The 13,723-nt window shown below is 56.9% G+C and overlaps 1 protein-coding gene across 2 annotated transcripts; it reads left to right on the top strand.

The window, feature by feature from the left end:
• Positions 1–69: 69 nt before the first annotated feature.
• FAM160B2 (family with sequence similarity 160, member B2) lies at positions 70–13,131 on the top strand. 2 transcript variants are annotated; one of them, XM_004685235.2, is made up of 17 exons: positions 70–588; positions 4,046–4,124; positions 6,034–6,206; positions 6,672–6,776; positions 6,873–6,995; positions 7,158–7,406; positions 7,526–7,722; positions 7,981–8,089; positions 8,281–8,357; positions 8,608–8,797; positions 9,621–9,766; positions 9,872–10,000; positions 10,167–10,257; positions 10,434–10,577; positions 10,936–11,076; positions 11,269–11,369; positions 11,537–13,131. In XM_004685235.2, the coding sequence occupies exons 1-17, from the start codon at positions 547–549 to the stop codon at positions 11,673–11,675; spliced, it is 2,235 nt and encodes a 744-aa protein (XP_004685292.2). In that variant the 5' UTR covers positions 70–546; the 3' UTR covers positions 11,676–13,131. The 2 variants fall into 2 exon arrangements, with proteins under 2 accessions (XP_004685292.2, XP_012582390.1); XM_012726936.1 differs by lacking the exon at positions 70–588 and adding an exon at positions 2,892–3,485.
• The last annotated feature ends 592 nt before the right edge of the window (positions 13,132–13,723 follow it).

Raw genomic sequence — 13,723 nt, 5'->3', positions numbered from 1 at the left:
GAGCCGGCGCGCGGGCGGGCCGCTGCCGAAGGGACCCTGTACCCGGGCCGCGGCGCCGCGAACCCCAGCTCCGCACTCGCGGCCGGGGGCGTCTTTCTCGATCGAGCCCATTCCCAGCCCAGCTCTTCTCCTGCGCGCACCGCTCCCTGCCCCTTCTCCCCCACTTGCTTCCTGGTTCATTTCCTGCGCCCACAGACGCTCCGTTCCCAAACGCTCTGTGCCGGGCCCTCTCCCTGGCACGCAGAAGTGTCTTCCCGACAAACCCCAAAGTCCCCTCCCCCCAGCCACTGTTTGCGTCCCCCTCCCCGCGCTCCTCCGGGCCCGGTCACCTGAGTTTAAGAACCTGTTCTTCCGCGCTGGCCCGAGTCCCTATACCGTTCCCGGGCCCTGGTCGGGCCCAGGCGGCCCTCTCGCCCACCACTGGGGAAGTTCGGGTGCTGTCCAGCCAAGTTCGCAGTGGGGGGCAAAGGGACAGCTGAGGGCGGCCAGGGCGGCCGGGCCGGTCGAGATGGCAGGGTCTTCCTGGGCACAGAGGCTCTTCCCAGCATGTTAGCTGGCACCGCTACAGCACCACTGACCTTGAGTCAGGTGAGCCCGGCCCCGTGGCACTTGGGGAAATCGACCGATTTTTAGTACTAGTTCTGTCAAGTTTGTGTTTTTACCATTTTCTGTTGGGGCCGAAGGCTGATGAGAGGTGGCTTGGAAGGGTACATCTCGTTTAGCCAGATAAACGTGCCGTTTACATGGGTAGGCCCATGCCCTCTGTTAACTGTAACCCTGGCAAGACTCTGCTGTGAAAGTTAACAATTCTTTTGCCTCACTGTATAAGCCTTCCTCCTAATCGATCAGATTAGTTTATCAAATGTTCTCAGAAGACACAAATTTTATTCCACCCGCTTCTGCCCCAGCACACATCCCAATCCAGAGCTTCCATGTATGAGAACAGTTTCAGCCTTAAGCAATTTGTGAAGAAAGTGCACAGCTTCTTCAACCTCCACCTCTCTTCACCTGACCCCAGCCCTGCCCTTCCCAGGCATGCAGAGCCTGGAGCATCCCACCTCTGGGAGCTTCCAAAATGATCTTTCCTTCTCTCCTCCCGTCTCCAGACAAAAGGGCTGTCATCTCCGAAAGTGTTCTGGCAACTGCTTCATATCTCTCTGGGAAAGCTTCATACCCAAGGGGCCACAGATGGGACAGACAGTACCTCAGCCCTGAGAAGGGAATTTCTGATACTTCCAATGTGAAATTTCTCCATTAGTGGCTGGAAGGAGATATTGGTGGTCAAGGGAGTTCTTTCCAGGCAGCAGATTTTGGGCTCTTCCATATAAAACATATACACGATGCCCTAGAAATTTGACTGCTCCTGAGGAACTACTGGAAGGGTTGGGAACCCCTCTCCCTCCCCACCCTGGCACCTCAACATTTTAGGGTAGGTTGTTCCCCAAACTGAGTCACCGGATTAAAACCCTACCTAGTTGCCTTGCTTCCTAATTGAAAGAGGAACAGTGTTCCTTCCTGCCCTCTTGTGACAGAACAGAACAGCAAGCCCTCTGCTTTTTAAAATACATCTTTAAATACAGATCATTTGATACAGTTTATTTGGTCTGGAGTTACAGTAGCTAATTACTTTTTCAGGTAAAGAGTATTCTTTCCTAATTACTATTTAGCTAACATGCATTATTCCTGTTACCCTCATTCTTACCAGGAGAGCTCTCTCAGAGGCAGGGCAGTATGAGCGTCTTGAGGAGTTTGGGGAGGTCGGTCAGTAGTCTCGTTCAGGCCTTTAGGGGAGGCAGAGGTGGCGGGCACGTAGCCTGGTCCTCAGTGCCCTCACAGTTGGTGGGAACCATGCCTGCTACCCCAGTGATAACGTAACACAGCAGAGGCAGGCATTGGTGCAGTCACTCCCTGAGGATGGGGTGTTTGGAATTCGTGGGCAGTACCACTCTGGTAGGGTCCTTATCCCCACTATTAATTTCCCAAGAAGAGAGGATGGCCTGAGCCAGCAGGTGGGGTGGGGGTGGGGAAGCGCGCAGGTTCTAAGGCCTCATTCAAAGTTATCATTGCTCCCTGTGATGATGGCCTTCTAAGGCTTCTTCTGCCTGCCAACAAAAAAAAAAAAAAAAAAAACCCACAAAAGAACTGACTTCTTGACTTGGCATTTGAGCCCCACACACTCATGGACCCATTTTTTTTTTCTCCACACACACTCTGCAGAGTGCCTGCTGCAGGAAATGTTTTTCCTTCCTCTCCGAATGTTGAAATTTGTCCTAGTTCTTCTAGTTTTAATTCTTGTGTGACCTCAGTAAAGCCTTACCTGTTCCAGCCTGTTAGAAGTCATCCTTCTTCTTTTTTTTTCTAATTAGTTTATGTTGCTGCTTTATTTGTTTTAAAAGATTTATTTAGGCCCTCCCTGGTGGCACAGTGTGTTAAAGTGCAGCACTGTGAAGCTAGCAGCAGCCGCTTCAGTGCAAGTTCAACCCCTGTCCCGATGTGACCCACAAGGCTCAGCAGACCTCTCCTGTCTCAACCGCTGCTCCCCTCAGCAGTTTATGTCGTCCATCTGCCTGTTCTGCTCCCCACTCTGTCTCTGGTGAATCCTCTCATCACCCCTGCAACTCTGACCTGTACCCCTGCAACTCAGTTCTCTATGCATAACTAATCAATAAATCTTTTTAAGAGAGATTTATTCATTTGTGTATACAAGATCTGGAGTCCAGGTCAGGGGTGTGTGGGGGTGAGAGGATTCACCAGAGACACTAGGCAGGCACAGGCAGATTGGTTGAAATACACTGCTGGGTGGGTCAGGAGAGGTCTGCCACACCACGTGGGTGACCTCCCTGGTCAGGGATCGAACTGGTGCTGCAATGGCTGCAGATAGCTTCACAGTGCTGTGAGAAGTCACCCTCTTTACCAGAGGTGGCTTGCCACCTCTCCTTGATCTCACACTGCTTCCTAGAATGAACTGTTCAGTGCATGTTCTTCTGTGGCATGTTTTGTGAGGACTGGGTCTTAAACATCCTTGTATTGCTTGTAGCATCTAGTGTGGTGTCTGGTACACAGTAGGCACTCAAAAGATACTTCAGAATAAATTATTCAAGTCCACCATTCAGTGGTGCGGTGAAGCACGAGGTTAATGAGAGCTGCATCCAGGAACCCTGGAGAGGGTTTGGGGGTGCTGGTGGCCGTAGCTGGACCTCGTGAGGGACTGTGAAGATCTTGATGTAGAAAGGGGATACTCAGGCCTGCAGAGTGACCTGAGCAAAGGCCACGGGTAAGGATAATTTGATGATGCATTTTCCTCCAGCAGACATTTACTTTGCAAGGAGAGAGAAAAAATGCCCTTTTTTGGAGATTTCACAGGGGAAGGAGCTGTTACCCGTTCAAGGCCAGTGCCAGCCAGGGCGTGGACATGGAGAGAGCACTTCTGAAAAGGGGGGAAGAACAGCGCAGAATTTCCTCTGCCGATAGGATGAGTAGAGAAGGTGTGGATAGGAGCAGCACTGGTTAAGGAAGAGTTGGGGTGCCCAGCCTGTGCCTTGTAGGAGACTATAGATCAGACACTTGTGGTGGTTTGATCACTTTACCCCTGTGGCTCAGCTGAGCTGTCATGGCCTGGAACCCAGCTTTCACAGACCCTCAGATGGAGAATGCTCTCTTCGCCATGTTTTTGATCTGTATCGTTTTGATTTTGTTGTTTTGGGGGTGCTTTCCTGTTTTCTCGCTGCCCCTCTACTGTGGCACAGCTGTAGTATATTGAAATGATCCGATTTTACTTCCCGCCCACATTCTCCGCGCCTCCGGGCTAGGGACTGTGGAATGGTGGCGGGCAGCTGGACAGCATCTCCAGGGGACGGGTGTCTAATCAGAAGTGCCAGGCCATTGTTGGCAAGTGATGGGGACAATGCAGATACGTCCTGGAGGAGAGAGCCTGGATCAGAGTGCCTGCTCCGGGCTTAGCGGGGGTCTGACGCTAGTGCATGGTGGGAGTCTGGAGCCTGTTCTCCCTGGGCTGCCACCGAGGTTGTCTCTGCTCTCTCCGCAGCGGGAGCCCAGCATTGACCTGCTGGAAGCCTTCGTGGAGCACTGGAAGGGCATCACACACTACTACATCGAGAGCACAGGTGGGCCAGGGCTCCCTGGCCTCTTGGAGGCAGTGGGAGAAGATGGGTGAGGTCCCCGTGCAGCTCAGAGACCCAGGCCAAGGAAAGGTGACATGCACTGCCCAGGAGTTCAGAGTGGGGCTCATCCCACTCTGACCTTTTAGGAGAGATTGGGGGGTGGGAGCTCCCACTGGCCTGACTTTGCAAGGCAGAGGTTGAATCCCACCCTCCTCCAACTTCCAGCTAGGCAGAACATCCAGACCTTCCGTCCTCAAACGCCCATGCCAGGGCTTACTGATTAAAGGAAAAGAAAATGAGCAAATTTCTTTCTCCTGAGCCAACTCATTTCTATAGAAATCAGGTGGGAGAAGGAAAAGCAAAGCGTATTATGTGCCCGGTCCTTTTCCCTCAGCTGACACCCAGCAAGACAAAGGCTTGGGTCATCTGGGCCCCAGGAGGATGTGACTGAGGGGCAGTCTGATAGGCCACTGTGTCGTCACATTGTAGGTATTGGTGGGTGCTCACTGGTTGCCAGGTAACCCTGCCCTGCATCCCTAGCTCTCCATCTCCTGGAATTCAGATGGGGGCGTGATCCAGCCTACACCAATCCTTTCCTTCCTGAGCCATTCCAAGAAATTAAAAAGCATTCAGAACACAGAAGGACACAGATCTGTCCATCATGGTTTAGACTGGACCATCCTGGGAGGGCTCGACCATGTAGGGGGCAGTGTGTTAGCAATGCTAGAGTCTGTCCATTAGATGCCAATAGCACGTCCTCCCCACCACGACAGTCTGAAATGTTTCTCCAGAATAGGCCAGCTGTCCCCAGGGGCGTGAAATTACCCCCAGTTTAAAACGACTCCTTTAAATCTCAGATTTTTTCTTTTTTTGCAGATATCATTGATATTTAACATTATATTAGTTGCAGGTATACAGATACTAATTCAGCCTATGCACGTGTTGAGAAATAATCAGCACAGCAAGTCTAGCTAACACCCGCCACCATCCATAGTCCTGTTTTTTTCTTATGATGAGAACGTACAAGAGTTACTCTCTTAGCAACTTGCAAATCCACAATACAGTATTGTCAACTGTAGTCACCATGCTGTACCTTACGTCCCCAGGACTTACTATAGAGCTGGAAGTTTGTACCTTTCAGGTCTGAAGCTGTCTTGACAGAGCCCCAGTCACCAGAGTGTAGGAAGACCCAAACCTGAGTCAAGTCCACCTGGGGCCTCCCTGGGGCCCAATTCATCATCCAGAATGCTCCTTAGACCAAGGTGCTGCCTCGCACTAGAGTCTATGCTTTGCAGAAAAGCTAGGGGGTGCCCAAGGCCAGCAGCAAGGTGTCCGACGAACTTTCTGAAAACACTCCCTGCCAGGCCTCTAGGTGAGCACCACTAAGCAGCTTGTCTGCCAGGACCCTGGCGTGCTGGTGCGGGTTTGAGTCAGAACCCATGGTTTTCCACAGATTTTTTTTTTAACCTGCTTTGTAAAAAAAAAAAAAAAAAAAGTATTGCCTCCCTGAATGCAAAAAGGATACAACATGCCCTACGAGGTTATGTCAAGAAGCTGCCGAAAATAGCTTCTGAATTCTCTGCCAGAGAACCTCGAGTCCATGGCTTCTCCCGCAGGCCCAGAGTTGACCAGCAGCCCCCGCATGTATCTTTCTGTAGGCGCGGGGGACTGGAGAGAAGACGAGGCTGCTTCCCTCTGGTATAGTGCTGGGGCTTGCTCCCGCCTGTCAGCGGGCCTTCTCCTGGGAAGGCCTTCTATCTTCTTACAGGTAGAGGCATCCACTGTAAACTTCACTGCCTCTGGCCTTTGCTTGAAGCAACTCTTAACCTGGTCCCCTCCAGGTTGCCCTTGATCTCCCCCACCACTCCCAGGGCCCCCCTTTCACCCCTTCCCCTTGTTTTTGCTCCATCAGATGAAAACACCCCAGCCAAGAAAACAGATATTCCCTGGAGGCTGAAGCAGATGCTGGACATCCTGGTGTATGAAGAGAGGCAGCAGGCGGCGGCCAGTGAAGCCGGGCCCTGTCTGGAGTACCTGCTGCAGCACAAGATTCTCGAGACCCTGTGCACACTGGGCAAGGCCGAGGTGGGCCACCCCCGAGGGCCCGAGACCCTTCTGCCTGGGCAGGCCCTTGGGTTCCAGGCTCTTCTCACGGTGCTCCTCCAGGCCTGACGCTGGGAGCAGGGGTCCTCGCAGTGTGGCCCCCGGCCCTGTCACCCAGACCACCTCCCCAAGATGCAGGCCCTCAGTTACTTGCTTTGGTGGCATGTTTGGTGCCAGACAGACACGCGGCTGGGGAGAGGTGGGGTACTCAGGGGGGCCCACGTAGCATGTTCAGTATTGACAAGGTTATATGCAAAATAAAGCAGCAGCAGGGAGCTGGTTTCAATAAAAGTGCCGAGGGAAGGAGGTTGTGGCGAAGGTGCCCTCTGAGTGGTGCTGCAGGAGGAGGTGCACTCACCCACGGCCCTGTACCCTGTAGGGAGGAGAGGTGGGGGTGGGGGGCCTGCTTCTCCTCCCGACAGACTCCTCTGCCTGCCTGCCCTCCAGTACCCCCCAGGCATGCGGCAGCAGGTGTTCCAGTTCTTCAGCAAAGTGCTGGCTCAGGTACAGCACCCGCTCCTGCACTACCTCCACGTCCACAGGCCTGTGCAGGTAGGCGCCAAGAAGCCAGGGCTGTCTGGGGGTGGGGGAGGGGGCCTCTACCCTGCCACCCCACTCTTCTCTGTTGCTATCCTGCACCCCTTCCAGAAACTTCTCCGACTTGGTGGGACAGTTCCTGGATCCCTCACAGAAAAGGAGGAGGTACAGTTTACCACTGTCCTCTGCTCCAAAATCCAGCAGGACCCAGACCTGCTCACCTACATCCTGGAGGTGAGTTCCTCTACTGGGAACTGGGGGGTTGACAGGGGCACACCCCAGGGCATCTGCTTCACCAGCTCCAGGCCAAAGCCCTGACAGCCAGCACATCTGCTTTTCCAAGGGGGCCTGTGGGGATTGCTCACGCCACCTGGCCTCACCTGGCCTCCTTTGCAGGGTAAAAAGATGGTCAGGAGGAAGAAGGTGTCCAGAGAACCCAGTGTCCTGCCCAGAGAACCCAGTGTCCTGCCCAGAGAAGCAGCCAGCATCCAGGACAAGGACCACCCCCACAGCCAGGCTCCAGATGGGGCTCCCCATGGGGCTTGGGCCTTGACCACCCAGCTGCCTGCAGAGACGGAAGAGCCAGATGGAGGAATGGGAGAGAGCAGCCTGATCATCTCCCTGATTGGGTTGTGCAAGAGCAAGGTGTTGCTGGCTGCCAACACCAAGTGGGCAGGCGGGGGGTGGGGTGGGGGTGGCAAGCTGCTGGGAGGGCTGTGGGGGTCTGAGTGCGTATCCCTGAAGTTGCACCTCTGTCCCCCTAGAAAGGTCGGGTGGCCCTGAAGGCCCAGGAGAACCTGCTGCTGCTGGTGAGGGTGGCTTCCCAGGCAGCGGCCACCTACCTGGTACAGCACAGCCCTTGCTGCCCTGCGATCGTTGGGCACCTTTGCCAGCTGTACCAGTCCATACCTGCCTTCCTGGACCCCGCAGACATTGCCACATTAGAGGGCATCAGCTGGAGGTAGGTGCTTGGCCAGGAAAGGCTGGGGTACAGCGTCAGTGGCTGGAAGGAAGCCCTGCCTGTGGGGTGCTGGCTCCCTTTGTTTTCCAGGCGGGATGGGCCTCCTTCCCTAGTCAGAGCCCGTCCCCAGGGGCCTCCTCACCTCCAGGGAGCATCATCTTTGCTATCTGTCCCTGTAGAGCAGAGGTCTAGGACAGAGAGAGAAAGGACCCGGCTTCCGGAACATACCTGAGGAAGGCTTTCTTGCTCTCCCTTCAGGTTGCCCAGTGCCCCATCTGACAAGGCTTCCTTCCCCGGCAAGGAGGCCTTGGCTGCTTTCCTGGGCTGGTTTGATTACTGCGACCACCTGGTCACGGAGGCTCACACGGTGAGCGGGCATGGGCGCCCCTTCTCATGCCACCTCCACTCCGAGGGCCAGTGGCTCTCCCGGGCTGGGCAGGGTCCTGGATTGGCTGGGCCCTTCTGCCTGCCAAGCACTCTGCGGGGACATAGCCACTTCTCCGCGGAGGGTCGCCGACGAAGGCAGACCAAGTTTACGACGTGCTCTTTGGCGTCCAGGTGGTTGCAGATGCCCTGGCCAAGGCTGTGACTGAGAAGTTATTTGTGGAGGTTCTGCAGCCCCAGCTACTGCACGTGTAAGTGTATGTCTGGTTCCTGGCCATGGCCTGCCGGCCCACCCATCACGCCCCTTCCTGTCCCTCAGGCCAGGGACCTCCTCGGCCGGAGGCCCGTGAGTCTATGGACTGGTCAGTTAATGTTTGCCAGGCTGTCCCGCCCCGCACCACACACACGCTCCCACCTGATGGGCTAACAAAGCCCTGGCATCCTGGGACTCTGGGATCTCCCCCGCCTGGGGGCCGGTTCAGTGCCCTCTCCTCCTTGTAGGTCTGAGCAGAGCATCCTGACTTCCACCGCCCTGCTCACAGCCTTGCTGCGCCAGCTGCGCTCCCCCGGGCTACTGCGAGAAGCTGTGTCTTTCCTCCTGGACACCGACCAGCCCCTGGCCGTGCTGGGGGACGGCCCCCACACTCTGTGCACTCACCTCATCAGGCACTGTGACCACCTCTCTGATGAGGTGAGGTGCCCCCTGCCCCCAAAAGGGATTGTCTGAGGCTTCTTCCCATTTTCACGAGCTTCCCAGAAGGTTCACTTTGAGGCCTCTGACCCCTCTCCACCCACCCACACACACATGAGACCCCGATTGGTAGGCAGACTGCTTTTGTCACACGGCAGTTGTCTGTGATCGTGTGCTGGTGACAGCACTTTGTGGCAGACCTCTTTAACACAGCAGCCCCCACCCCCGACCTGCTTCAGTTAACCGAGTCCACTGGAGTCCAAAAATATTCCGTACCATAAGGTATTTTAAGAGAGGGCGGTCGCAGTCTTCGGATTTTTATTATAGTTAGAATTGTTCTGTTTTATTCTTAGCGTTGGAGTTCATCTTTTACTCTGCCTTGTTTTTTGAGTAAACTTTATCATAGGTGGAGTGTGGGATGGGAAATATGTGATATAGTTCCAGTTTTAGGCATCAGGGGGAGCCTTGGACACAGCCCCCCCAGGCTTAAGGGGGAACTACTGTACTCATTTGACTTGTTTGAGGCTGCCAGCCCTCTGTGTGATAGGTGAGGTCCAGGTTCGATTTTTCAGTCATAGGAAGAGGCAGAGAGAAGCCGGCTGGCTTGCCTGGTATCGCACATCAAATTACTAGGGAATGGGGAACTGCCAAACTTCTGGGTTCCCACACCAACAACCACCTACTCCCCCTAGAACCTGTCTCCATAGTCTCGGCTAGGGAAAATGACCCATGTTCTAGGGAGACTTCTGTCTGGGTGACCTGACTCTTAACCCCCTAAAGGCGGGTGGGGAAGGGACATCCTGCTGACGGCCTCTTGCCCCAGATCAGCATCGCCACACTGCGGCTGTTTGAGGAGCTGCTCCAGAAGCCCCAGGAGCAGATCATCCACAGTCTTGTCCTGTGCCACCTTGAGGGCCGCCCCTACGTGGCCCGGTGCTCCCAGGAGCCCGAGAGCTATGAGGATAACCTGTAAGTAAAACCCGGCGTCTCTGGGAGGCCCAGGCGGTTCGGCACCCACCCGGGTCCTCAGCACCCTGCGCTTCGGTCACTGGGCTGCTTGCCTTCCCGCCACAGAGACCTGGAGGAAGACCCCTACTTCACCGACGGCTTCCCCGACTCCAGCTTTCAGCCTTCTGCAAAGCCTCCCCCAGCCCCTGCCACCAACTCAGACGGCAAAACTGCAGTGACAGAGATTGTCAACAGGTAGGTGCAGGTCGGGAAGTCTGCACCACCTGAGCTTTGTTCCACGTCAGCCAAGCCCCGCCCAGTGCAGCCCGGAGGGAGCGTGCCCCCAGGGCTGGAGAAGGAGCAGGGGCCAGCAGGGCAGCCCAGACGGGGGCCCCCCCACACCTCGGGTCCTGTCTCACAGTTTCCTCTGCCTGGTTCCTGAGGAAGCCAAGACCTCCGCCTTCCTGGAGGAGACCGGATATGACACGTACGTCCATGATGCGTACGGGCTGGTGAGTGTCGAAGCCCCTGCCGCATCCACACGTGGCCCCTCAAACCTAGGGTTGATGGGTCTAGAGCTGTCCCTCCGTGGTCGCTGGCCCAGGGTGCTCCATGCTCCCAGCAAGAGTCCCCGGCCAGCCTTCCAGTGGGGGGCCCCTACCGCCTCACTCCGCCCCGCCTGTCTCAGTTCCAGGAATGCAACTCCCGAGTCGCGCCTTGGGGCTGGCCTTCAGGTCCCACCCCGCTGGACCCCCATGAGCCTGAGCGGCCGTTCTTTGAGGGTCACTTCCTCCGGATGCTGTTTGATCGCATGTCCCGGATTTTGGAGCAGGTAGCCAGCAGGGCTGGGCCTTGGAGCCAGGGTGAGGGTCTCAGAAGAGCTCCAGGCTGTGCCTCTGGAGACCTCAGGGGCAGCAGGGCCGGCCATGGGGGTCCAGCGTCTTCAATTCCTCAGCTCCACAACAGCCCCCACCCCCCACCCTTCCCCAGTTGGGAAGCCCCGTCTCGCCTCTGTTCCACACGCCTTCACATGTTCTGGCCCTCAGCCTCAGGGGATCCATGACACACACACATCACGTGAGCCTCCCACCCCCGCACACGTTCACACTGGCCAGGCGCCTTGCTGGGGGAGTGCAGAAATGCTCACCATCCCCTGCCAACCCTTGGCTTGTCCACTGTGTTCCCTGCAGCCATACAGCCTGAACCTGCAAGTGACCTCAGTCCTGTCCCGGCTAGCCCTCTTCCCCCACCCGCACATCCACGAGTACCTCCTGGATCCCTACATCAGCCTGGCTCCTGGCTGCAGGAGCCTGTTCTCTGTGCTGGTCAGGGTGAGGATACCTGGGCCCAAGAGAGTGTGCCAGCGGTGGGGAGGGGCCGGGAGGGCGGGAGGGGAGCAAGCATTACTGAAGCTGGGGGCCCCCTGCCAGCATCAGGGAAAAGCACAGGCACATGGTGGGGAGCCCACGGTCCCTGCTATGGAGCCACTTGTCCCCCCTCAGTCCTCCTTGTTCCCACTCTAGGTGATTGGGGACTTGATGCAGAGAATTCAGAGGGTACCCCAGTTCCCAGGCAAACTACTCCTGGTGCGCAAGCAGCTGATGGGTCAGGTTCCCGGGGAGCAGTAAGTAGCTGAGGAGAGCAGGTGCCTGAGGGTGGGCCCTGGACTGGGAAGAAGGGTGCTTTAGGGCTTGGGGGCTGAGGAGGGCCTGCTGTTAGGTTGCCTCTCCTGGGATTGCCCACAGGGTATCAAACTGGGCACACTCCTGATCGCTCTGCTGTCTCCCTCAGGCTGGACCACCAGACCCTCCTCCAGGGCGTGGTAGTACTTGAGGAGTTCTGCAAGGAGCTGGCTGCCATTGCTTTCGTCAAGTTCCCCCCACATAGTCCTCCCCTGAGCTTCTCCCCACTCCCAGAAGGGCATGTCTGAGCCAGGAGCATGATGGGAGGGGAGACTTCTGTCCACACCTCCTCCCGCCCAGCTCTGCCACCATCATTCTCCGCCTGGGGCGGGGGCTTGGCTCCATCTCCTTTACACCCCAGGGTGTGCCTCGGTGGAAGCCTGGGCTTCAGCGCCCAGGTTAGCTCAAGACAGCCTCGGCCTGTTGACCACGCCAGACTTGGCTTTAGGGAGTGGGGTGCTGAGGTGCCAGATGCCAAGGAGCAAGAGGTGGCCTCCCAGGCAGCTTGGCGTCCTCGGAACTTTCTCGGGGAAGCTGGGTGACAGCCAGGTGAGCACTGGGACCCAGCCCCTCACATGTTCTGTGTCTACTCTGGTGGCCATTCGTTGCCAGGGCCAAGACTGTGACTCAGTTCTAGGCACACGGGGGTAATCAAAAAGCCCGAGTTGGTCATGACCATACACCCAAGGGAGCCCCGTCATGTCGCACTAGGTACAACAGATGCTGCGGAGACTTGACGTTTTTTCCTCCTGCCTTCTGGGCCTAACCATGGGAAGGGGCTGCAGACAGTAGGGAAAGCCCCCTCTTCCTGCTCGGCCCTCCTGGAGACTGTTGCAAAATTTCCAACTGCCTCATGGCAAATGCCCAAAGCATGTTCCGCGCCCAGGCGGGGGCAGAGCTAATGAGAGCCTTGATGCAACTGTAGCCAGGGCGGGAGAGGGCCCGGGGAGTTGGGGGGCTGGGTGCCAGGCTCCAACTCCAGCTGGTTTCTCCCTGGCGCCTCTGAACCCGTCTCAGCAGGTCCACCACACCTGGGCAGAGGGGCCCACAGACAGCAAGAGGCAGGTGAGGCCTTACTCTCGGTGCAGTGAGACACTCTTTTCTAAGAGACTTGAGAGTCGAGGTGGGGCCAGAATACCCACCTGACTGTCCACCCCCAGGGCCGGTGGGAGGGGTGGCGGTCCGGGCAGCCAGTCGTGCTGTCCTCCCTGCATGCCCTCTGTGGCTGGGGCTGCCGCCCCGCCCGGCCTGAATGTGTCTCGACCTGCAGGAACACCGAGGCAGCGCCAGGCATTACCTCACAGGACTGCAGTGGCTGGCTTTGCTCCTGGGCAAGGAGGAGCAGGCCAGAGCCCCTTGTGCTTCCTTTTCCTGCCCATGCCGCTTCGAGAAGCTGGCCGCAGGTTGCCAAGAGGTGACATGAAAGAGGAGGAAACTCAATAACCTCTACCTCTCTTGCATTCCTCCACCTTGGGGAGGGCTGTGCTGCAGCTCCAAGAGACGCGGGCATGTACGCACGCGCCCACTGGGTGTGGGCGGGGGGTGGGGGGCTTGGGCCTAGACTCTCGGACTCGGAAAATGCCCACGAACCCGGGAGTGGGACGTTGCCCCCATCAACACACTTGGCACTCGCACGGCGTCCTCCCAGACAGCTTGGCAATAAACAGTGTGGTTGTGCGGACACAGCCGCCCTCTTCTTCTCCACCCTTTGCGTCCTTCTGCCCAGGGCTCCGCTGCTAATTTGGACCAGTCTTCCTTGCCTCGGTAGACAGATTCCTTGTACAGCTCTGGAGCTAAGTGGGCGAGGTGAGGGAGGGTGGGGAGGAGGGCTCTGCAGCGCACACCTGATGTGCCTCTGCGCCTGCCAGGAAGCAGCCTCCCTCTTGGCCAGGCAGTGCTACTGTGGGGCTCCCTACGCCCGCCCGAGCGCCAGCTGCCCCGGCACCGCAAGGGCCTGGGCCATCTGGAAGCATCTGTACGCAAGTCGCCTTTTTTAAGTGTTCCTGTTAGGGGTTGTGTGACTACTGGAGTGGTAAACAGTGGGCCTGGTATTTTTAAAAACGTGTCCTTAAATGTGTCTTCTGCACCTCTGAGGGGGGTGACCAGGAACATCCCAAGGCAGGGCTGGAGCTGGCTGATGAGTGGCTCTCAACTCAGCGATGTCAGAATCGCGGGTGGCTTTCTGAAATAGCCGTGCCCCGGCGCCCACCCTTCACCAGTTCACTCGGAATCTCTGGGGTGGTCCCTGAGTTTTGCAAGCTCTCCAGGTGACCGATAGACCCCCAGGGTTGAACAC

This window comes from Condylura cristata, unplaced genomic scaffold (assembly GCF_000260355.1).
Source record: "Condylura cristata isolate star-nosed mole 26May11 unplaced genomic scaffold, ConCri1.0 scaffold00018, whole genome shotgun sequence".
Lineage (NCBI taxonomy): Eukaryota > Metazoa > Chordata > Mammalia > Eulipotyphla > Talpidae > Condylura > Condylura cristata.
The sequence above is the reverse complement of the archived record's forward strand: the minus strand, read 5'-3'. Positions and strand labels throughout refer to the sequence as shown.

Excerpts from the sequence above, each read along its gene's own strand:
- FAM160B2 (XM_004685235.2), top strand. The coding sequence starts at position 547 with ATGTTAGCTGGCACCGCTACAGCACCACTGACCTTGAGTCAG. Across the intron at positions 7,723-7,980 it reads TTAGAGGGCATCAGCTGGAG|GTTGCCCAGTGCCCCATCTG; the intron begins GTAGGTGCTTGG and ends CTCTCCCTTCAG. Across the intron at positions 11,370-11,536 it reads GGTCAGGTTCCCGGGGAGCA|GCTGGACCACCAGACCCTCC; the intron begins GTAAGTAGCTGA and ends TGTCTCCCTCAG.